The sequence below is a fragment of the Apodemus sylvaticus genome, chromosome 3, assembly GCF_947179515.1.
Source record: "Apodemus sylvaticus chromosome 3, mApoSyl1.1, whole genome shotgun sequence".
NCBI classification, from domain to species: Eukaryota; Metazoa; Chordata; class Mammalia; order Rodentia; family Muridae; genus Apodemus; species Apodemus sylvaticus.
This window is the reverse complement of record NC_067474.1, coordinates 129,982,496-130,007,481: the sequence shown is the minus strand read 5'-3', so window position 1 is coordinate 130,007,481 and position 24,986 is coordinate 129,982,496. Positions and strand designations below refer to the sequence as shown.

Below are 24,986 nucleotides of genomic sequence, written 5' to 3'. Positions count from 1 at the left end.
TGGAAAAGCCAGTGAGAAGGTACAAGTAGCAAGACAACAAAGGATGTGGCCCGGGCTTGGGTGTTAGGAGAGGGAAACAGGAAAAAGTAGAAATAGAAAAATATATTAAGATAATATTGATATTAATGTATTTAATTATATTTCTGTATGTGGAGATATATAGAAATCTTTTTGGATTGACAGGTCATGAGAGACACCCTTGAAATGAAATTGGGATTTCAGACAGGCAAAGATGATACTATTTACTGAGGTATAGAAAGAAGAAAGGCATTGGATGGGGGACTAAAACAGGCAGGCATCTTAGTCATAGGGCTTGTGAGAATACTTAAGGGACTCACAGGATTCTTTAGTTTCTTTTTTTTTCCTTTTTTCTTTTTCTTTTTTTTTAAAAGATTTATTTTATGTATGTGAGTGCACTATAGCTATCTTCAGACACACCAGAAGAGGGCACCAGATCCATTACAGATGGCTGTGAGGCACCATGTGGTTGCTGGGAATTGAACTCAGGACCTCTGGAAGAGCAGTTAGTGCTCTTAACCATTGAGCCATCTCTCCAGCCCTAGTTTCTTTTCATAGAAGGTCATTGGTTTTGGTTTTTTTTATGTTTTTTAATCTGTATATTAAGGAGATAGTTATACACTTCAATAATTGCCTAAGTTATGCTCTCCAGATTTAAGCATGTGAACATATGATGACATTAAATATAACAAAGCCATTATTTAGTGAAAGTAGCTCAGTGTAGTTTTTCAAACATTTATTTATGTGTTTTTATGGGCATGCATGCATGCCTGTGCCTGGTCAGAAGTATTTAACAGGTTATTTCTCACTGTTAGAGGGTCCTGAAGTCCGCCTGCCTCCGCCTCCGAGTGCTGGGGTTACAGGCGCAGGACCACACACTCATCCAGCTTTACCCAACACTTGGATTGCATTAAGTATTTTTCACTTCTGCATTTTTGTTAAAATTCTCTCATAAATGAGAATAGAAAGCTGCTAATATATCTGATTCCTAGCCCCCATTTTTCTGCTTATAATCATATACTTAGGTACCTCCTGATCCCATGGGAAAAATTTAGAATTTTCTGAAGTACAGAGAAAAGAGATTTATTTATTTAATTTGTTTTTAGGCTTTTGTTTTGTTTTTGTTGCTGTTGTTTGTTTGCTTTGAGATAGCACCTCATAGCACCTCGTAAAGCCTACACTGGCCTCACCTTAGCCACGGGCAACCCTGAACTCCTGGTCCTCTTGTTTCTGTCACCCAGGTGTGGCATTGCAGGCCTGTTCCACCTTACCTGATTTGATTCTTTTTTTATAAGTTTTTTTATTTATTTTTATTTTTTTATTTTTTGGTTGTTTTGAGACAGGGTTTCTCTGTGTAGCCCTGACTGTCCTGGAACACACTCTGTAGACCAGGCTGGCCTTGAACTCAGAAATCCAGTTCTGCCAGGATTAAAGGTGTGCGCCACCACTGCCTGGCTGATTTGATTCTTTTTTGACTGAGTGTTTTGTATCATAGTGGGTTCTTTGACAAGGTCTCCCCCCCCCCCCATCTTTCCCCTCTCAGTAAGCATTCCCACCTCCCCCTAGGTCTTTCTGTTATTGTTTCTAGATTTCTCTGTTGTTCCTGGCTGTCTTGGAACTCACTTTGTTGACCAGGCTGTTCTCAAACTCAGAGAGACCTGCTTCCCTCTGCTGGCTTTAGAGGTGTGCTCACTGTGCCTAGCTGGTCCTTTAACATGGTCTATGCCAGCATTTCTCAACCTGTGGGTTTTAATCTCTTTGGCAAACCTTTATCTCCAAAGTGTTTTACATTACAACTCATAACAGTAGCAATATTACAGTTATGTAGTAGCAACGAAAATGACTTTATGGTTGGGGTCACCTCAACATGAGGAACCGTACGTGTTAAAGGGCTGCAGCATTAGGAAGGTTGAGAAGCGCTGCTCTATGCTGAGCTGTATCTCCAGCCCTGGTTTGTTGTTGTTGTTGTTGTTGTTTTGTTTTGTTTTGTCTTGTTTTTTGACTTTGCCTTGAGATGGGATCTTACTTACTAAGTTGCCCAGGCTGGACTTGAGCTCTGTGCTACTAGCTGTCTCATGACATAGTTATTACACGTTTGACAGGGATAACATAGAAATTGCTGTTTTCTTTTCTTTTTTTTTTTTTTGGATTTTTTTTTTTTTTTTGGATTTGTTTTTTTCGAGACAGGAGTTTCTCTGTATAGCCCTGGCTGTCCTGGAACTCACTCTGTAGACCAGCCTGGCCTTGAACTCAGAAATCTGCCTGCCTCTGCCTCCCAGAGTGCTGGAATTACAGGCGTGCGCCACCACCGCCCGGCTAGAAATTGCTGTTTTCAAACAAAACCACCCAGGCATGGTGGCATATTCCTTTAATCCTAGTATTCAGAGACAAAGACAGGCTAGCCGGGCCTGAATAGTGAGCTCCAGGCCAACCAGGGATACACAGTGAGATCCTTTGCTACCACTACGACAAAAGTTTGCAAAGCACCAGCACTTGTATTCTGGTGTAAGTCTGTTTTGAAGGTCTCAGCAGTTTCTCATAACAGATCAGATACCAACAGGGAAATGTGCTGGACTTCTGATAATGTTTCATGGTTATTATGATGAGGTTTCTTCACCTTCCAGTTGAGGATGTGCTCTGTCAAGGATCGTTTTTTTTTTTTTTTTTTTTTTTTTTTTTGGGTGTTTTTGGATTTGTTTTTTTCGAGACAGGGTTTCTCTGTATAGCCCTGGCTGTCCTGGAACTCACTCTGTAGACCAGGCTGGCCTCAAACTCAGAAATCCGCCTGCCTCTGCCTCCCAGAGTGCTGGGATTACAGGTGTGCTTCACCACCGCCCGGCTGCCTTTCTTTTTTTTAAATGGAGAAAGAGATTCAAAAGGTAAAATTGTCTAGGACTCACAAAAGCCTTAATGTGGCCTTAGAGATGAAGACTCTAGCCTTAGGCATAATGAGTTTAAAGGGCCTGCACATACATACATTTAGAGGCTGTGCAAATAAATATATGTGTGTGTAGCCTAGGAGTATGGGATAGATTAGAGATATGTTAGGTAAACTGGTCTGTTGGTGGTAGCACATGCCTTTAATCCTAGTACTTGGAAGGCAGAGGCCAGCCTGGTCTACAGAATGAGTTCCAGGCCAGCTAGCACTGCACAGAGAAACCTTGTCTTGGAAAAAAAAATACAGAATAAAAAATATATTAGGTGATCGTTGGCACAGAGATATTTGATATCTCAAAGTGTATTGTGTTATCAGGGTGAATCTACAGTTGGAAGAGAAAAAAAATACAGAATAAAAAATATATTAGGTGATCGTTGGCACAGAGATATTTGATATCTCAAAGTGTATTGTGTTATCAGGGTGAATCTACAGTTGGAAGAGATTCAGGCTTCAGTCCTGGGCCTGAGGAACACTGAGATTTAAGGGCATTTATGTGGTTTAGGCAGAGATGGAAACACCCATTGGGCTAGCATGAGATTCTAAAGAAGTGTGATAGTGGGAGAGTGGTCAGGAAAGCATATTGGAGAGGAAAGAATGGTTAGCTTTAAGATAAGAATGGAAACCTGTTCATTGGAATTAGAAGCATGCTGACATGACCCTGTGCGAATGAAGAGTCTCGAATGAAGAGTGGAAAACAGATTGAAGTGGGAGATAAGTGGGAGAGATATTGGGGGCTGGAGAGATGGCTCAGAGGTTAAGAGCACTGATTGCTCTTCCAGAGGTCCTCAGTTCAAATCCCAGGAACCGCATGGTGGCTCACAACCATCTATAATGAGATCTGATGGCCTCTTCTGGTCTGTCTGAAGACAGCCACAGTGTACTTACATATAACAATAAATAAATAACATCTTTAAACAAAAAAAAGAGGGGGAGACATTAAATTCTTTCTAGAAGTTTGCCTGTGGAAGGGAGAGGTAAATGATCAGAGAAATTTTGTCATCCAGGTAGCAGAGTGCTAAGCAGGCTGGTAAGAAAGAAGTAGCAGGGGTAGAGCAGTAGAGATGGAGAGATAGTATAACTGCCCCTTGGATCTGCTGACATGGAAAAGTGGGGGCTGTGGAGGGTGTGCCATCCTCCTCCTATCAGAAGAAAAGGACATCATAGAGCACTATCCTTCAAAATAGCCACTCACCATCTTCATTAGATAAACTTGCAGTAGAGAGGGCTTGGGCACTGGTGAGATGCTCTGTAAAGAGGAGGGGGAAAGGTTGGGTGACAAGGACTGGGTTCCAGCCACACCATTAGTATGCAAGTCTGCTCTAATTGTTCTGGGGAGCCCTAGAGTGTTTAGGCTGGGGAAGAGTGAGTGGAGAAGGGCCCCATCATCATCCATGCGGGTGAGGACTTTCCAGTGTCGTTGCTTTGACGGCACCTATGCTCCTGCCAGTAGTGAGTCCTCTGCTCTGTAGGTAAGCCAGGTAAACTCATTGGTTTCCTAGGGTGAACTTTAGTGGGGCTTGGTTGGTTGTGAGCAGAAGCAGTAGACATTGTTCCCCAGGGAAGGAATTTGCAAACTATATGGTATAGATTATCCACAACTAGTAGAACCAGAGAATGAGGGCATTCCTGTGCCATTTTTGGTGTTGTAGATCACATCTCCAAGGGCCTAGTCTTGACAAGTCCTGCTGCCACTAGCTAGCAGATGTTTTTGGCTTCATTAAATATGAACACCCCAGACAATAATAGAGCCTGCTCTTTGCCCTACAGATCCTATGGCTTCTGAGTTCTATTGGAATTTTTTTTTTTTTAATTTGGAGTATGAATTCTTGGCTACTCAAACCCTAAACCTAACCTTTTACCGTGATTTATGTGCTTACTGAGTCTCAAGGGAACTGGCTTGGAACTGTGTAGAGTAGGCAGGCTTGAACACAGAGCTTCCTGTCTCTCAAGTACTAGGAATAATCTTGAAAATACCAATAATCTTGAAAATAATTTTTCAGTTTTAGAATTGATGTCAAATTCTAATAGAATTCATTTATATATATGTATATATACATACATATATGAAGGTTTACTATTTTATATGTGTGGATGTTTTACTTGCATGTATGTCTGTGCACCACATGTGTGCCTAGTGCCTGTAGAGATCAGAAGAGGGCAAGAGATCCCCTGATCCCCTAGAGCTGGAGTTAAGGATGGTTGTGATCCTGGGACTTGAACCTGGTGCTATGCAAGAGCAATAAGTATTCTTTTTGTTGTTGTTTGTTTTGAGACAGGGTTTCTCTGTATACTCCTGGCTGTCTTTGACCAGGCTGTCCTCAAATTTAGAGATTCTGCCTCTGCCTCCTGAGTGCTGGGTTAAAGGCTTGTGCAGCCAGTACTCTTAAACCCTGAGCTATTGCTTCAGCATCCCCTGCACCCCCCATTTTTTGTTTTTGTTTTTGTAGTCCTAGACCAGACTGGCCTCAAACTCACATACATCTATCTGCTTCTGCCTAAAGGAAGTTTCTTGTTAGCATCTTTTTGTTGTCTCTGTAGGAGCCTTGATCACAGTTACAGGAATGAGCTACTGCTCTGGACTTGATAATGAAGGCAGGGGCTAGAAACTTGTCAGGTAGGGAGGGGACCCCAAAGCAGCAGTTCTATTCCCTGCTGGAGGCCAGAAACGGCAAAGACGTTCTGGATCCTGTCTGCTGTCATCTCCCTGTACACTGCCTTCAGGCTGTAGATTTTGGTGACTGAACTGGAAGAGGCATCTAGATTGACAGATTTATCCCCTGTCCCATGCCTCACCCCCATTTCTGTCATAAATTCTTTAGGATACTCCCAGCCTAGGGGCTTCAGTGACACCCTATATCCTGAGACTCCTGCTCTAGAGGATCTCTGCCACTCCCTCTCCTTTTCCCCCTTTCCTCTCTCTCCTCCTTAGGCTCCCCACCATGAATCTATGTTAAATTTTCCTCTAAAACTCACCCTCTGGGACTGAAGAGATGGCTCGGGTGGTTAAGAGAACTGAAAAGGACCTGAATTTGGTTCCCAGAACCCATGAGGCAGCTCAGCTGTCTATTCTCCAATTCAAGGGGATCTAGCACCCCTTTCTGGCTGCCATGGGCGTGAGGCATCTGCACAGTGCACTTAAGTATATTCAGGCAAAACTAAGTCTTAAGAAAATCCTCGCCCGCCCTCCGTGTCTGAGAATGTAATTGACCTTTCAACACACCTTGAAAGCTCCTGTCTCTGGTGGCTTGGTGGCCACCAGGTTCCCTCAAGCCACGCTCACTGAGAGCTGAGAAGGGCTTTGAAATGGCACTCAACACACCCCAATATTTCTGTAATAACATTTTTCCCTAAAGCTACTGTCTCATGTAACCAGACTAGCTTTGAATTACTGCTTTGGATGCTTGGGCTCTGGGCCTCTTGCTTATACCTTGTAAACCCTGATATTAAGGCATTCACTTAGGGCCTAGAGTGTTAGCATTTTTCTTCTTTCCTCTCTGTTTCTTTCCTTCTTTGTTTGGTTGTTCCTTACTTCTTTTCTTTCTTTTTCAAGATCGTGTTTCTTTGAGTGGCCCTGGCTTTCCTAGAACTTGCTCTGTAGACCAGGCTGGGCCTGAAACTCAGAGAAACCTACCAGCCTCTGCCTCCCAAGTGCTGGGATTAAATGCGTGTGGTGTAGACTTTTTTTTGTTAGTGTTTTTATTAATGGTTATTATTGCTGTTCATAACTACAGTATTCATGCTAATTAAGAAATCATGGCCAGGAAGTTGTGATACATGCCTTTAATCCCAGCACTCAGGAAGCAGAGGCAGGCAGATCTTTGTAAATTCAAGGCCAACCTGGTCTACGGACTGAGTTCCAGGACAGCCTGGGATATACAGAGAAACCCTGTCTTGAAAAAAACAAAAAAGAAAATCCCAAATTTAGTCAGAGCCAGGCATGTTTGCATATACCTAAAATCCCAGAAGTCTAGAAGCTGATGCAGGAGGATTGTGAGTTTAAGGCCAAACTGGGCTGTATATGGATCCCTAGGCTGGCCTCCAAGTGGTTTGTGAGATTTTTCTTTTGTCACATTATTTAGTGATTGTGATGGTCACTTATCCATTCATTCATTAGACCACAAAAAACACATTTTTAGGGGGTGATGAAAGCATTGAGCTTCTAGAAATTTATAATCTGTTTATATGAAAAGAAATGTTAGAATGTAAAGGTAAACATTTCACAGCAAGATAGGCTTGCCTTTGTCACTGTTAAATTACGTTTTGGCAGAAAGGAGGTTTTCTGTTGTTGCTTTTTCCTAGAATCTAGCCCCATTAGCAATCCACATATGGTGTTCATGCCTCGAATGCTAATGCTAGGGAGATGGAAGCAGGAGGAGTGTTGTGAGTTTCAGGCTGGCCTAGGCTACAGAATGAGACCCTTTCTCCAAAAATGCAATAAAACCTGGGCGCCAAGATGCTTTAGTGGGTATAGTACCTGCACCAAGCCTGAGGGACCCATGTGGGTGAAGAAGGGACTGCATAGAGTGCGCCGTCCTCCATAGCACACAGACAGCCATGCCTTTAGTGTTTGCTCTGATTTCTCCTTTGGTATTGCCAAGGTTGACAAGCTAGTATAATTCCCTGAATAATCCAGATGAGAACAGATAAAGATCAAACTTTATTGGGAGTTGACATTTAATTCATCATTAATTCTCCTGTCTGAGCACCCCTCTCCCTTCTTCCCTCAGCTTTGCCTCCTATTCCGTTGGGTCGTCTTGGTTGCAGGCTAGCCTACACTGAGTCTTCCTTTCTTGGGCCCACATGTGTCTGCTCTCTGCACCTTTATCCTAACCGGCTTTGTTGTTGTTGTTGTTATTGATGAGCTGACCTCTCTTCATGACCTTTTAACATGGTGTTCCCTGTCTTGGACAGTGCGTCCATGTCAGGAAGCACTTACTGGCTTTGGGCTCATATGCATGGCCTTAAGTGAGAGGTTAAGGAAGAGATCACAAGTAGAGGCTGTAGAATCAGGGCGATTTTCCATTTGTCATAGCTGTGGATTGTGTATGCATGTATGTGTGTGAGTGCAGGTGTGTGTGCTGCGGCGCTTGTGTAAGTCAGAGGACAATTTGTGGAGATTTATTCTCTCACTGGGGATCCTGGGGGCCAGCTCAGTTTGTTGAGTGTGGTAGCAAGTACCTTTATTTCTCTGTGTGTGTGTGTGTGTGTGTGTGTGTGTGTGTGTGTATGTGTGTGTGTGTGTGTGTGTGTGTGTGTGTGTGTATGTGTGTGTGTGTGTGTGCCATCAGAGGCAGAATGAGGGCGTTGGATCTAGAGCTGGAGTTTCTGATAGTTGTAAACCTTCCCAAATGGAACTTGAACCTCGGAGAAGCAGGAAGCTCTTAACTGCTCTTAACTGTGTCTTCAGGCATCTTACTCCCTATCCCCCTTTTTGAAACAGGGTCTCATGCAGCCCAGGGTGGCCTCATTGTGTAGCTAAGGGTGTTCTTGAGCTCCTAGTCCTGTTTCCTCTTCCTCTCAAATTCTGGAAATAGGTGTGAGCTACCACACCTGGCTTAGTTTTCTTTTTGGGACAAGGTTTTACCCAGGCTGGCTTCAGTCTCTGGCTTCAGTGGTTGGTCCTTGACTAGTCTCCTGAGTACTTGGATTATAGGTTTGCATCACTGCTTGCCTGGAATAACAGGAGCCTGTGGACTTCATAGGGGGTCTTAGTGAGGACTAAGTTATGATAGGAAATTAATGTAGTACATGCTTAATCTCAGTACTCAAGAAGCTGAGACAGGAGGATTGAAAGTTTGAGGTCAGCCTGGCTGGGGAGCATAGGTAAGATTGTCTTGGCTCTGCCTCAAATTGTGATATGATAGAGACTTAGCCCTTAACCATCATTGTCATGTTTCTCTGTTAATATTTTATTAAGGTTACTCTTTATATTACTTCTAATCTTTGGGCCATTTAATTTTCAAGGAAGCTGATGTGGACTTATAAAAAGTAAAAAAGTTAGCAGAAGTAATACAACAACAGATGTATTTGGGATTGGAAAGCTAGTGTGGTATTATAGTGCCAAAACACCCATACACATAAAATTTATAAATTAATAAAATGAAAAAAAACTGAAGTGTAACATGTAAGAAAGATCATTGGTTTATAACATCTTCAATAGTTTTGAATTTCTGTTTTTTCTTTTTAGGAAGCATTTATTCGAAGTATTTTGTCAAAGCCTTTCAAGGTCCCCATTCCAAATTATCAAGGTAAAATGGAGACTTTATGAATTTTCTTATTTGGTTAGTTATTTGTTTAGTTTTTCAAGTTTATTGTATGTTTTGGTTGAGAAAGGGTCTCTATGTGTAATCCAGGATGGCTTGGAACTTGTTCTGTAGTTTAGGCTGACTGGCTTTGAACTTACAGAGATCTCTCTCTCTCTCTCTGTGTGTGTGTGTGTGTGTGTCTGTCTGTCTGTTTGTCTGTCTGCTTGCCTGCCTGCCTGCCTGCCTGCCTGCCTGCCTCTCCACCCGAGGTCCACGACACTGGATCCCTGAAGCTGGAGTTACATAAAATTGTGACTTGCCTGACTTGGGTGGTGCTGGGAATCACACAGAGATTCTTTGGAAGAGCAATGCATGCTCTTAATTGCTGAGACCTCCCCAGCATCCATTTGTTTAATGCAGGTTTTTGTTTTGTAATCCAGAGTGGCCTCAGTCATAGCAATGATCCCGCCTCAAAATTCTAAGTAATGAAATTACAAGCATGCACCACTGTTCCTGACACATCATTTCAGGGTTTTGTTTGTTTGTTTGGTGTTTGTTTGTTTGTTTGTTTGAGTAATTTGTGCCTGAAAAGATTGACGATTTGTATACACGCAGTCTGGGAATTGAAGGTGTCAAGCTGTTGGAGAATGTGTTTGGTGTGATCCTCCTGAGGCCTTTGTGAAGGCTGTACTGTATTTGGTGAGGATTGCCAAGACTTAATTGCCCTTCATTGTCTTAGCGGGGCATGTCATTGCTCAGAAAGCTTTTGGTGGGCCCGGCGGCTAATGGTCCAGGCCTTCATTCAGTTCAGCATGTTCACTGTTAGTTCCTTTATAATATTGACTGTGTGAGGTCTCATTCCCACAATTTTCCTTTGTCTTGTTTAGGACATTGCATTGTGCCTGAACTGGGCCTGGGGAGGGGAACGGGCAGCTTTCAAGGTCTCATATATGAAAAGCCTCTGTTGAGTTTTATACTTTTGGCTTGCGATGAGCTTGATAAAACCCTCTACAAGTTTATAGTTGAATGGGAGAAATAAAATAGAAAAATATTGAGGGTTTTCCTTATTTTAGTGGTAGAGGTAGTGGTTAGATAAAGATGTGTAAATGGTTGAAGAGGTTCTGGGAAAGAGGTTGGAGTATCCTGAAAAGTTACATGAAGGATGGTCATGTTTGAGTTGGGCCTGCTAGAGTGGCTGGGTGTAGAAGGTTGTCTTACAGGCTGGTTGCTGATTTCTAGGTCCCCTGGGCTCTCGTGCATTGGGCCTGAAAAGGGCTGGCGTTCGTCGTGCCCTTCATGACCCTCTGGAAGAAGGTGCCTTGGTTCTCTATGAGCCTCCCCCACTAAGCGTCCATGACCAGCTGAAGCTTGACAAGTATGCACATTGGTATTTTCTGAGTAGTCCTGGTCTGCTGTAAGTGTATATGCCTAGGAGGATGGTGTAATTTGTTTTTTTCCCTTTGGGATTGACATAGACTGTCAGAGCTGTCATGACAAGTACTGAGAGCAAGTGGTTGGGAAGGAGATTGTCTGTGGGAGAGTGTGTGGTTGTGTTCAGCTTATGGGGTTCCTCACTACCTTCTGCCATGCTCATTGGGAGGGGCAGGCGATGAGGTAAGGACAGGAGTCTCACCCATTCTGAACTTTCTGATTCTGAGAGCAGGACTTCACTGTGGTTTATCACCTGATGGAGAGGTGCTATCTGAGGTCTCTGGGTCAGTAGAGGGTACTACTTACTGAGGCTTGACCTTGCCTGAGTCTGATCAACATGTTTTGTTTTTTTTTCTTCTGCTGTATTTCTCAGGGAAAAACTTCCTGTTCACGTGGTTGTTGATCCTATTCTCAGTAAGGTGTTGCGGCCTCATCAGAGAGAGGTAAATGAGAGACAGAGGAAGAGTGTTGGGGGCTGGGGCCTAAGTAGGCACCAACGTGGACTAAATGGTGTTACTCATCAGGGAGTGAAGTTCCTATGGGAGTGTGTCACCAGTCGTCGAATTCCTGGAAGCCATGGCTGCATCATGGCCGATGAGATGGGCCTGGGAAAGACACTACAGTGCATCACATTGATGTGGACACTTTTACGCCAGAGCCCAGAGTGCAAGCCAGAAATCGAGAAAGCAGTGGTGGTGTCACCTTCCAGCCTGGTGAAGAACTGGTACAATGAGGTTGAGAAATGGCTTGGAGGGAGGATCCAACCTCTGGCCATCGATGGAGGCTCCAAGGACGAGATAGACCAAAAACTGGGTATAGAGCCTTAACACACATGGTGGTACTCTTCCACATGGGTTTTTTACTTCTGTGTTCACTTGTGGGCAGGCAGCATTGATGGCATTGTGGAGACAAGTGGCAAAATTGCTATTGGAAAACAGCTGAAATTCAGACAGTTCTTTCTAGGCTGTGTTAAACAGCCACCAGTCTGTTTTTCTGTAAGATCGTCTGATATTTCTCTGCCACCTCTCTGTTGTAGAAGGATTCATGAACCAACGCGGAGCCAGAGTGCCTTCCCCCATCCTCATCATTTCCTATGAGACTTTCCGTCTGCATGTTGAAGTTCTTAAAAAAGGAAATGTTGGACTGGTCATATGTGATGAGGTACTTAACACTTTGTGGTCTGGGTGGGAGACAGTCAGGATGTCAGTCTTTGATTTGGTTGGGGATAGCGAGAGGACAAGATGTAGACTAGTGTCTCCTAGTTAATGCCTCCTAGTGGATTCTCCACTGGAGGATTTAGATTTAATACGGTTTACAAGAGTAGGATTCTAGTTGATGCGCATAGCGATTGAGTTACCATTGATTCTGAACTAAGTTTGTGTGCTGTTTTCCTTCACGTGGTGGCTCAACTGGGTTCCAGAGAGAAAGGTAAGGCTGCAAAGTGTAGGTGTGCCAGAAGTGCACCACAAAAGGCCATGGGAATTTAGAAGCATGGGGCTAGCGTGATAGCGACCCGCCAGTGGGAACTGAGTGAGCTGGGTAGAGAGATTTCAAATCTCTGAGTCAGAGTCTCAACAAGATGAAAACAGGCCAGCCAGTGCCCGCCAGTGCCTGGCCAGCCAGCCTGCTGGTGCCATGCCCAAAAAGCATGGGTTCATTTTTTCATTTTTCCCGCCACAAGTCTTTGCTAACTATTACTGTCCCAGGACTCCTCCAGTTATTGGGGAATGCTAAGAACAGAGAGTGCTGTGCTGGAGGGGACAAGTGAGTGGAGAGTCTATGACATCAGTTTGCCAAAAGAAGAATGAAACAGTGCATCCCTTGTAATTCCAGCACTCAGGAAGCAGAGACAGATGGATCTCTGAGTTTGTGGCTTGGTTTACTGTAGTGAGTTCTAGGCCAGCCAAGGCTACGTAATGAGATCCTGTCTCAAACAAATAAAACTGAGGTCCTTCATTCAGATCCTGGCTCTGTCATTTAACAGTAGTGTGACCTTAAGTCATTTAACTATGTGAGATGCTTTTTCTGCATCAAGAAAATAGTGATCATACCTGCCTCAGGATTATTGTGGGATTTAGTAAATCGATTGGGGAAACTCTTATCCCAGTGCCTGGTCTCTCTTAAGCCTTGGTAAAGCTGGTCTTTATTCTAGGTTAGGAATGTTTGGATGGTTAGAAGCATAGAAAAGAAAGTCTGATGTTTTACATAGCATGGCACAGGCCTAGAGTTCTAGAAACTCAAGAGGTAGAGGAGGCAGATCAAGAGTTCCTGCAGGGCCTTGAGAGCTGGTTCAGGAGCAGAGTGCTCACTCAATGTTGTGTGCTCAGGGTCAGGAATACACAGCAGCCACATAAATCCTACCTTAGCCGCTGTACCTAATACTTGTATTAGGGGGGATTGCCTATCAGGGTATCAGGAAACTCACCTGAAAATTAATAACAGACTTTTCATAAAGATAAAAAGCCGACTAGGAAATAGCTCGTAACTACCAAGCAAGCTCTCAAAAAGTAAGCTTTTATCACCATGCACAGGGTGACTGATAGGATCCTGATCTAGGGCAGAGGATTGTAGCTCTTGTTCCCTGGGAGCAGTAAGTTTATTATTTTTCTGTAGATGGGGCCTCATTCTAGTCCAGGCTGCACTCTTCCTTGGAGCAGTGTTCTTGCCTCAGCCTCCAGAAGGCTGGGGGATAGGCCTGGGTCACCAGACCGAGCTCAGAAGCTGCTTTTTTTTCTTTTTCTTTTTAATCTGATAGTGCCTGTCTGGAGCCTCAGTGACTGGTCCAGTAGGAGCTGTTGTCTGTCCCATCCATAGAGACTCACAGACTCCCGTTCATTCATTAGATCTCATCTAAGTACCTGTTATGGGCCAAGCCCTTGAGAGTCTATGATGCCATTTTTTTTTTCAGGAAGCTGAATTGTTGATGCCCATTAAAAGTCAAAATTTTGCCAGGCGTGGTGGCGCATGCCTGTAATCCCAGCACTTGGGAGGCAGAGGCAGGCGGATTTCTGAGTTCGAGGCCAGCCTGGTCTACAGAGTGAGTTCCAGGATAGCCAGGGCTACACAGAGAAACCTTGTCTCAAAAAAACAAAAAACAAAAACAAAAACAAAACAAAAAAGTTAAAATTTTATGTTTAATTCTTTCTTAGATGAACCTTAATTTATTTTACATTCAACTAATAGTCACTGAGTAGTATTTTGTGTATCACTGTATTCTGTGCAGTGAAAGTTTTGTGGATCTTTAAGTGGAACTTTAAGAAGTTCATGTTGGGGCCTGGAGAGATGACTCAGTGGTTAAGAGCACTGTCTGCTCTTCCATAGGTCCTGAGCTCAATCCCAGCAACCACATGGTGGCTCACAACCATCTGTAATGGGATCTGGTGTCCTTCTGAAGACAGTGACAGTATTCTCATATACGTAAAATAAATCTTAAAAAAAAAAAAGAAGTTCATGTCTAGTTAGTTGAGGCTTTGTACTTAACAGTGGGTGAGAGGCAGGATACACAGTGCACAGACATTGGAGTTAACACACCTGGGCTTCAGTTATCGCTCTGTTAACTTCCATAGTGTGATTGTGTGGCGGGGTGGGGTGTGGTGGGGTGGTTGTTACCTAAAAACAACTTGAATTTTTTTCATTTCTAAACAGTATAATTTCCATTTGTTGTATGGATTGTGAGCGAGCCAGGGAAGTGTCAAGTGTCGTTTAATACCATCATCAAAGAACAGAGCAACTCTGATTTGTTTGTTTATTCTTTCACTGGTAGTTGAGGTTGTTTTGTGAGTGAGTGAGTGAGTGAGTGAGTGAGTGCGTGCGTGCGTGCATGCGTGCGTGCGGGCGTGCGTGCATGAGCCTGTGGCCTTCCTAGCATGGAACTGAGAGGAAGCTGTGTTTAGTGAGACCATTGGGTTGCTCTTGGCCACTTGATTTTGAGAAAAGAAAGTCCTTTTCTATCTTCTTGAAAATAGATGGTTTCAAGAGAAGTTATAGACATGGCTGCAGGGAGGACAGGTTAGGGAAGAGCTATAGCACTGGGAAGGGAAGCTTTGTGTGTATACGTATATACACACATATATAATATTATAATATTTAATATATGTTTAATAAATTATATATATTAAATATTAGATAACATATAATATACTATACAAAAGATTATGTTGTTATATATTATGTATTATATAACAACTATCATGTAATAAGTAATCATTATATAATACATAATTATATATTGTACATAATAATTATAATATATTGCATACATTAATATATTATAATATATATATTAGCTATATAAACTCTGCCTGAAGGTGGAGTGTAGCTGAGTTCTCTCAGCATCCATGGCTTAAACAAGACATTGAGACGCCCGGCTCTGAAAGCTCTGGGTTAGTTGGACTGGCAGGGAGGGATAGGATTCCCTTAATGTCCGTGAGAGATTGGGTGAGTAGTAGCTTGACATGGAAGAATAGGAAGGAACAGAGGGAATCCTTGCTCTTTTGAATGTAGTGTTGGTCCACCTTGTGAGCCTAATACCTCTCTCTTCAACCCATTAGATGAAGAACCTTATGCAGCCATGCCTAGCTCCTGCAACTTTAGGACCTGTAATGTTTGTGACTTTATTTGCAGACTTCGTTATTTAATTTTATCATTTAAGAATATGAAATCATTCTAAGTGAGAATTAATTATCTTGCAGGGCCACAGGCTAAAGAACTCTGAGAATCAGACTTATCAGGCTCTGGACAGCTTGAATACCAGCCGGCGGGTTCTCATCTCCGGGACCCCCATCCAAAATGATTTGCTTGAATATTTCAGCTTGGTGCACTTTGTAAATTCAGGCATTTTGGGTAAGCAATTCTGTCTGCTTTGGCCTTAGAGTGTAACTTCAGCTAAGAAGATTAAGGAGACATTATTAATTAGGTGTGGATCACTAGACACTCTGATAGAAAGGCTTCTTTTGTCTGAGAGTAGCTAAGCCATAGCCGAGCTTACTTACGCCTGTATCTCAGCACCTGGGAGACTGTGGCAAGAGGACCAGGAGTTCACGACCATTCGCAACTACTTAGGGCATTTGAGGTCTATCTGGACTACATTAGATTTTTTCTCAAAAAAGAAATTGTGGGTCGAGAGGCAAAGCTGTTGGACTGTGGAGCAAGTCAGGAGGACCCGCTTGCACTGTCTGACTTGTACAGAGCAGTGCAGCTATGTAGGGTTGACTAGATTACGTGTGGTATGTTAGTGTGGGCACCTGGGTGTAGGTCTTTTTGATTGCTCTCTGCTTTAGTTATTTAAATTTTTAAATTATTTTTTAAAGGATTTTTAAGTGTGTTTTTAAAAATTTGTATCTGTGTGACTGCTTTGCCTGCATGTGTGTATGTGTATATACACCTCCATGTGTATATGTACACCTCCATATGTATATATGTATGTACACCTCCATGTGTGTATGTGTATGTACACCTCCATGTGTGTGTGTGTATGTACACCTCCATGTATGAATGTACACCTCCATGTGTGTATGTGTATGTATACCTCCATGTGTGTATGTGTATGTACACCTCTATGTGTATATATGTATGTACACCTCCATGTGTGAATGTACACCTCCATGTTTGTATGCATACCTCCTTGTGTATATGTACACCTCCATGTGTGTGTGTGTATGTACACCTCCATGTGTGTGCCTGTTGCCCTTGGTCTCAGGTCTCCTGGTATTAGAAGTGTACAGGTGGTTGGTTGGTCATCATGTGGATTCTGTGAACGGAGTCAGGGTCCGTTGCATGAGGAGCAAATGCTCTTAACTGCCGAGGTATCTCTTTAGCCCTTCATACTTATTACTTTTATGTATATATGTGTGTATCTGTATGAGTTTGTGTGCATTTTGCAATTGCCCACAGATTTCAGAAGTGTGTTAGATCCCCTGGAGCTGGAGTTCTGGTCAGTTGTAATCACATTTGTGTGTTCGTGTGTTCTTTCCAGAGCTGGAGTTGAAGTATCTTTCCCAATTGCTCTGCATATTCTTTCTTTCCTTTCTTTTTTGAGACAGACTTTCTCTGTATCTTTGCCCTGGCTCTCTTGGACCTTGCTCTGTAGACCATGTTGGCCTCAGACTCCGAGGTCTAACTGCCTCTGCCTCCTGAGTGCTGGGACTAAGAGTGTGCTACCCCTCCCTGCTGGAGAAGACTGTCTTGAGATCAAGTATGTTGGCACATGTTTCTATTCCCAACACTCAGGAGGTACCAGGGCTAAATGGGGTACCCTCACCCATAAACAATTAAGCAAATAAAATGAGAAAGAAAAGAAAAAGGCCAGGCATGGTGACTGTATGTTACCCCTGGAATCATAACACTTGTCAGACTGAGCTGAGGGGAATTTGAAGCATGTGCTATCATATTCAGCTTAATAACATGTCTTGATATGAAGGTGAATCTTCCTGAATTCCCACCCATTGTCATTAATATTCTTAGCTCTTTGCATATCTGCATATAGATACTATTTATTTTTTTTACTTTAATAAAAAAGTTGCTGTATTCATTAATACAAAGTATATCAGCAGTAGGTATTAGGAGTATATTCTAAGCTATAATTAATCTTCTACTTCGAAAGGTTCAAGGCTTTGTCTTTTCTTTCTACCTTTTTATTTTTTGTCTTTTTATTTTTTGTTATTCATCTGTTTTGTTGTTGTTGTTGTTTGGTTGTTTGGTTGGTTTTGTTTTGAGACAGGGTTTCTCTGTGTAGGCCTGGCTGCCCTGTACTCACTCTGTAGACCAGCATGGAACTCACGTGCATCTGCTTGTCCCTGCCTCATGGGTGCTGAGATTAAAGGCATGTATGAGTGTTTTGTCTTTGTGCATGCATGTGTACTACATGTATTCAGTGCCTGTGGAGGCCATCAGACAGCATCACATTGTGTGGAGCTGGAGCAACCGTGTGGGTGCTGGGACCTGAGCCTGCGAGCACAAGAGCTCCCGGGCACGGAGCCATCTCACCAGCCCTCCAACCAAACAACAGACAAAAGTTTTTCTTTTTTCTTTAAAGTCATATTTGTACAATTGTTCTTCAGATTTATGTATTATAAACAGTAAGCTCAAGACTTAAGCCCAATTATTGTAAGTGCTGAGGCAGGTGACTTGTTCAAAGCTAGCATAAGAATATCCTGTCTCAAAAATGACAAAATCTGCTTACTGGGTCTTGCTATGTAGCTCAGGGTGAGCTAAAACTTGAGATCTTGCCTCAGACTCCAGATTGCTGGGATTATACTGTAAGTGCTACTGTGTCCCTGGCCTAACCTTTTCTTAAAATTAAAAAAAAAAAAAAAAAAAGTTAAGCCTGGCGGTGGTGGTGTCGCCTTTAATCCCAGCACTTGGGAGGCAGAGGCAGGTGGATTTCTGAGTTCCAGGTCTACAGAGAAACCCTGTCTTGAGAAAAAAAAGTTTTAAAACTTTTGTTTTGTTTTTTTAAGACAGGGTTTCTCTGGTTAATAGCCCTGGCTGTCTTGGAACTCTCTCTGTAGACCAAGCTGGCCTTGAACTCAGAGATCTGCCTGCCTCTGCCTCCCAAGTGCTCTGAACCACTCCTGGTTCTAACCTTTTTTTTTTTTTTTCCATTTCAAACTTACTATGTAGCATGCCAGAGAGCTGCTTACAGGAAGTCAGTCCCCCCATTCATCATGTAGGTTCTGTGGATCAAACTCAGGGTTATCAGGCTGGGCAGCAACTGAACTGTCTTACCAGATATTCTTCTGTTTCTTTGAGACAGGGTCTTGCTTTCCTGATTTCTAGACCGACAGATATGTAACATGACCAGTATCTTTAAAAAACCAAATCTTTAAAATCACAAAAAAGTTTGTGTTATGTTGATATGTGCTTTGCCTGCATGTATGACTATGACCTATGTGTGTGCCTCTTACCCACAGAGCCACAAGAGGGGCATAAGATCTCTTGGGGTTAGAGTTGTAGATAGTTATGAGCCACCCTGTGAGTGCTGAGACTCGATCCTGGGGTCCTCTGGAACAGTGGCTACTGAGTGATCTCTTTGTACCCCATACTACGAGCATATTTTATCTTATTTTATGACATGACATTACATGGTCTCACTGTGTAGCCCTTGGTTGGCCAAGATTCCCCTACGTTGACCAGGATTCCCAGCCATGTTGACATGGCTTTGAACTAAACGGAAATTCACCGACCTCTGCTGGGATTAACTGACTACCACCATACCCAACCTCTTTGTTTTTGTTTTGTTTGTTTGTGTGTGTGTGTGTGTTTGGTTGGTTGGTTTTTTCGAGACAGTGTTTCTCTATGTACCCCTGGCTGTCCTAGAACCCACTCTGTAGACCAGGCTGCCCTTGAACTCAGAAATCTGCCTGCCTCTGCCTCCCAAGTGCTGGGATTAAAGGCATGTGCCACCATGCCCGGCTCTAAAGAACAACTTTTACTTATTATATATAAGTACACTGTAGCTGTCTTCAGACACACCTGAAGAGGGCATCAGATTTCATTATGGATGGTTGTGAACCACCATGTGGTTGCTGGGAATTGGACTCAGGACCTCTGGAAGAGCAGTCAGTGCTCTAACCACTGAGCCACCTCTCCAGCCCCCTAGGGACTGATTCTTGTTAAGGCAAGGACTTTGTTTCTGCTACTCCTGTGTTCTCAAGCTTTTCAACGATTCTCCTTTCTCCTGCCTCCCATTTTCCCCATAGCAGTGCTGGAATTACAGACATGTGCCATTCCATCTAGCTTTTGTCTTGGGTTCATGAGATGGAATTCGGATTGTGTGGTTTGTGCTAATAGTGCTTTTACTCTCTGAGCCATATCCCCAGCCTGTGTCTGTATCTTACAGTTGGAAGTTTAGTTCATTTGCAGTTACTATAAGTTTTTTTATTGGGGCATTGCCATCTAATTCTATTTAACTACTCACATCTTTCCTGCTTACTGCTTGATTCATTGAATTAAGATTGCTTGCATTTTGTTCAGTGTTGTACTCAGGAGGGAGGGTGGCTGGTCACAAGGTGGTCTGTCATTAGCACTGAGAAAACCATTCTACCTTTACATGCTTTAATATTCTATTCTCTCCTCTGTTTAGGAACTGCCCATGAATTCAAGAAGCATTTCGAGTTGCCAATTTTGAAGAGTCGAGATGCAGCTGCCAGTGAGGCAGATAGGCAGCTTGGGGAGGAACGTTTGCGGGAGCTCATCAGCATCGTGAATAGGTAACAGCCGCAACTCTACCTATCCAGATTGCTTTCCAGGCCGTCTGAGAACTGCTAGATCTGTGGGCTTGGTCTGTGTGGAGCCTGCAAGGGCTGGCGTTTGAGAGCAGGAATGGGATCTGTACCACGAGTTGTCACTGTATAAATAACAGTTGTACAGAGTAAGTTCTTTGAGTAGCCCTGTGGCCTGATTTTATTCTATCAGCCTCCGGAAGAAGCTCCTCTGTGGTTAGTCTTCCTGAGCAAGACGGATCCTTGTTAGGGCTTCAGAAGCTTCTTGACAGTTGCTTTTAGCCTAAAACATTAGGCTTTCTGTGTGTAGACTAGTCGTGTGGTGGGTTAAAGAACTAAAGAAGTTTTGTGTGGCTCCCAGTGGGTTTCTTTTCTTTTAAGATTTATTTATTTTATATATGTGTGAGCAGCCAGGGCTCTTAACCGCTGAGCCATCTCTCCAGCCCTCCAGTGGGTTTCAAATGAACTAAGAGCAGGTATATTCTGGATTCCTGTTATTGGCATGAACTGCTGATAAACTTCTTTATCAATGTTATGCCCTCCCAACTTCATTCTTCCTACCAATTTTAGATAGCAGACTTATTGTGTCCTATGAAACTGCTGTCCCTCCTCCCTGTCTCTTGATATTGTATCTCCTGCATCCCAGGCTACCTCCCAGATGATGGGATTACAGGCATGTGCTATTGTGCCTGACCAGGTAGGTGCTCAGAAGATGCCTGTCTATTCTTCATGGTCTGCTCAGGAGATAAGGGCTTGATGATTCTTGAGTTATGTAACAGCTGGTGCCTATTCAAATACAGATAGAATAAAAATCCAATAAAAATCTATAATTTAGGCACTGGCGAGTTGAGTCAGCTTAGTGATTAAGTACATGGGTTGTTCTTGCAGAGGATTTCTAATACCTACATGGTAGCATCCACAACTCCAGTTCCAGGAGAACTGATACCCTCTCCCTCTATGTGAGGGCACCAGGCATGAACACAGTGCAGAGACATATATGCAAAAAGAATACTCATGCACAGCTGGGCAGTGGTGGCACACGCCTGTAATCCCAGCACTCTGGGAGGCAGAGGCAGGCGGATTTCTGAGTTCGAGGCCAGCCTGGTCTACAGAGTGAGTTCCAGGACAGCCAGGGCTATACAGAGAAACCCTGTCTAGAAAAAACCAAATCCAAAAAAAAAAAAAAAGAATACTCATGCACATAAAAAAAGGGGTGGGGCGAAGTTTGTGATCTACTTTTTTTGACAGCTGCACGATGAATGTGAGACCTTGCTTTCTTTCTTCCCTTCCCCCCCCCCCCCCCCAACCCACAGGGTTTCTCAGTGTAGCCCTGGCTGTCCAGGAACTCACTCTGTAGACCAGGCTGGCCTTGAATTCAGAAATACACTTGCTTCAGCCTCCCAAGTGCTGGGATTATAGGCGTGTGCCACCACTGCCTTTAAAGACTTTAGCTTTTTTTTAAAGACCAGCCAACAAACTGAATGGAAGGAACAGAAGGCGCTGTCAGTTTAAGCTAAGGAGTTTTGAAGGGGACTTTGTTCCCATGATTGAACAAATAAATAAATCTCATTTGACATTATGAGTCTACTATATCTCAGAAATGGTAGGTCTGACTTACTGTAAGTAGAGTGAGTCTTTTGTCCCTTAGCTTTTATTCTAGTTAGTTTCATTATCAATGTTCTCCTCTCCCAACTTCATGGCTACCTCTTCCTACCTAACTATAAATGATAGCTTTTATTCTATTTTAGCATTTTGATATGGATATCAGTTTCACCTCCCTTGTGCCTTTTCTGTTTCCCCTAGGTGCCTGATACGGAGAACATCTGATATCCTCTCTAAGTATCTGCCAGTGAAGATTGAGCAGGTGGTTTGTTGTAGGTACTGAACTTGCTTGAAAGGTGGACAGTGAGTGGGTTACAGTGAGTTAAAGCTGAGCTGCTGAAGTGTGGCTGAATTTCAGTGTTCTCGGCAGCTGTGTGTGTGCTCCCGTCTTTTCTGTTGAGCTAACTGCCCTTTTATTTTCAGGCTGACACCCCTTCAAACTGAGCTATACAAGAGATTTCTAAAACAGGCTAAGCCTGAAGAAGAATTGCGTGAGGGCAAGATGAGTGTGTCTTCCCTGTCTTCTATCACCTCTCTAAAGAAGCTGTGTAATCGTGAGTGCACCCATACCCAGTGTATTCTGTGTGAGTGAGCAGGGAGTGGAAGTTCTTGTGAATAGGCTGGTGACTTTCATAAAAAAACTTCTCTAGAGAGCCCATGGAGGCCACGTGTGGACTCTTCTGAATTATACCTTTACTTTGAAAACTTTACACTGTCTTCTGCCCAGTCCATCCTTAATGCTTGAGACCTGCTGGACTGTATGCACCCATCCTCTTGTACAACACGAGGCAGAGAGAAAAGTACAGATGACTCCTTCTGTTGTTGGGAGAACACTGTAGTGAGTGGGGGTGAGGCTTTCAGATGATACTGGCTACACCCTGTGGGAATTTGTGTACCCCAAGTGAGTCTAGTTGTGAGGCCTGTGTCAGCACCATATATTCAGAGGGTGAGCACTTAAGTACAAGCTTCCGATAATGAAGGGCATTTTGATATGGATTCATTTGGTTGATTGGGTTTTTTGTTTGTTTGTTTTTGTTTTTCAGATCCAGCTCTAATCTATGACAAGTGTGTGGCAGAGGAGGATGGTTTTGAGGGCACTTTGGGTATCTTCCCGCCTGGTTATAACGCTAAAGCTGTAGAGCCACAGTTGTCAGGTGAGCCCTCCCAATCAACTGATGGTCTCCTTGGAGGAAGAACTATAGGAGAAGGCTAGGAAATAACCTCTGTGCTGAAGCTATCCTGTCTGAAAGCAGGATATCAAGTATAACAACCCTGGGCCACTGGAATGACCACTGTGAGGACTGATAATAGCCACTCTTCCCAGGTAAGATGCTGGTCCTTGATTACATTCTGGCCATGACTCGAAGCCGCAGCAGTGACAAGGTCGTGCTGGTGTCTAATTATACTCAGACATTGGATCTCTTTGAAAAGCTCTGCCGGGTTCGAAGGTAGGGAAGAGCCTAACCACGCTGGCAAAGGGATGTCTTCCTCACTGATACTCTAGGAAGACTATTAGAGTTGTCTGATTATTGGATGTTTATCAAGGTGTAGCTATATGAGAATTTTCTCTTATCTCGTGGCTGTGATGACAGTAACTCTGTCTTTACACAGATCAGAATTCCTGCCCTTCTTGTAGGGAAGCCTCAGACTGTGCATGAGCAGCCTCAAGCATGGTGAATCTCGTCTTCTTGGTAGCCATAGTTCCAATTGGTTTATGTTTCTTGGGTCTTGATAATTGGATCTCCCTCAAGGTACTTGTATGTTCGCCTGGATGGCACGATGTCCATTAAGAAGCGAGCCAAGGTTGTGGAGCGCTTCAATAGCCCGTCGGTAAGTTCAGCAGTGCAGTGAGTGAGTGCTGACGGAGAAGCTGGCTGGTGGTTGTGCTTTATTGCTTTGTGTTCTGGTGGGGGTGATAAGATGAAGCTGACTGGTGATGACTAGCTTAGCAACTGACTTTGTGGATTGGGAAATTGAATGGTAGGCAGACCAACCTGTGGTCCTCAGTGTGAGTATAGAAGAGGGAAACGTTGGCTAAGCTGAGAAGGATTCCACTTTAGGTTCAAATGTGTGGACCCTATACCCTCCTTTCCTGTTTCTCTTCTTCCCAGAGCCCTGATTTTGTTTTCATGCTGAGCAGCAAAGCTGGGGGCTGTGGGCTTAACCTTATCGGTGCTAACCGACTGGTCATGTTTGATCCTGACTGGAATCCAGCCAATGATGAACAAGCTATGGCCCGAGTCTGGCGTGATGGTCAAAAGAAGATCTGCTATATCTACCGACTACTCTCTGTAAGGATGGTGATGGTGGTCAGAGTAGGGGTGGGTCATGAAACAAAACCATTTTAACCATTATCAGTGTCTCTTTTTTTGTTTTTTGTTTGGTTTGGTTTTTTGGTTTTTTTTTTTTTTTTTGGATTTGTTTTTTTCAAGACAGGGTTTCTCTGATCAGTGTCTCTTTTTAGTCCTTCTGCTTTTAAGATTTATTTTAGGTGTATGAGTACAGTGTAGCTGTCTTCAGACACACCAGAAGAGGGCAACGGATCCCATTACAGATAGTTGTGAGCCACCATGTAGTTGCTGGGAATTGAACTCAGGACCTCTGGAAGAGCAGTCAGTACGCTTAACTGCTGAGCCATCTCTCCAGCTGGTTTTCAAGGCTTTAGTAGGGATCATCTTACTCTTTCATCCTTTCTAGCTTTCTTATAGTCACATATTTACTTTATCCTGTTTCTAGAATCTTCCACCTTGTCCAAGAAATCTTCCTGCCTCAGCCTCCTGAATAACTGATCCTCTTTTCTCACTCCATTGTGCCCAGTTTGTTGACTTTGCTCTTGGCTTCTAAGTCCACCTCTTTTTCCTGGAGTCAGCTCAAAGAGAATCTGTTTTTAATACTTTCTGAATTCAACTCTTTGATCATTCCTATCATGAGACCCTGAGTATTACTTATAGATTTTTGCCATTGTACAAATTTATTTATAGAGTCTGTATATTGAAGTGTTCTGTGACCTCTCTAATAGTGCTCATACTTCATTCTTTCTTACATCCTATTACTAGTATATGACAACATAAAATAGTCAAATGATACTGAATAATGAGAGTTGAGCTTGGTGTGGAGGGCACTTTGATACAGATAATCTGTCTACCCTAAGCCCATTTAGCCGGCTCTGACACTCTCCACTGATGCTGAATATGGCTGGGACAGACAACGCAGCACAATTCTTGACTCTAGAACTAGGACAATGGATCCCAGCTGAGGCAGAGATGCCCTTTCTCAAGACGTTTAACCCCTGGGTTTTCCTGCTGCCTCAGCATCTACAGGAATGGTTGAGTCCTACATTTCATCCCATTTCTAGGCAGGAACAATTGAAGAGAAGATCTTTCAGCGTCAGAGCCACAAGAAGGCTCTAAGCAGCTGTGTGGTGGACGAGGAGCAGGATGTGGAGCGCCACTTCTCTCTTGGTGAGCTCAAAGAGCTGTTTACCCTGGATGAAGCCAGCCTCAGTGACACACATGACAGGTATGTGGAGTG

General features: G+C 43.3%; 1 protein-coding gene across 3 annotated transcripts in view; it reads left to right on the top strand.

Moving 5' to 3' along the window:
• The window catches only part of Rad54l (RAD54 like), a 32,216-nt gene that overhangs the window by 6,762 nt on the left and 468 nt on the right, over positions 1-24,986 (top strand). The window contains exons 5-18 of one of the 3 annotated variants that reach the window (XM_052177053.1): positions 9,144-9,204; positions 10,441-10,576; positions 11,006-11,075; positions 11,157-11,445; positions 11,669-11,793; positions 15,324-15,474; positions 19,715-19,841; positions 21,657-21,731; positions 21,879-22,009; positions 22,499-22,609; positions 22,780-22,903; positions 23,207-23,285; positions 23,567-23,746; positions 24,811-24,974. In XM_052177053.1, the coding sequence (XP_052033013.1) occupies positions 9,144-9,204; positions 10,441-10,576; positions 11,006-11,075; positions 11,157-11,445; positions 11,669-11,793; positions 15,324-15,474; positions 19,715-19,841; positions 21,657-21,731; positions 21,879-22,009; positions 22,499-22,609; positions 22,780-22,903; positions 23,207-23,285; positions 23,567-23,746; positions 24,811-24,974 (1,823 nt within the window). Of the gene's footprint in view, positions 1-9,143; positions 9,205-10,440; positions 10,577-11,005; positions 11,076-11,156; positions 11,446-11,668; positions 11,794-15,323; positions 15,475-19,714; positions 19,842-21,656; positions 21,732-21,878; positions 22,010-22,498; positions 22,610-22,779; positions 22,904-23,206; positions 23,286-23,566; positions 23,747-24,810; positions 24,975-24,986 lie in introns of those variants that run through there. The other 2 variants (XM_052177055.1, XM_052177054.1) reach the window with 2 other exon arrangements.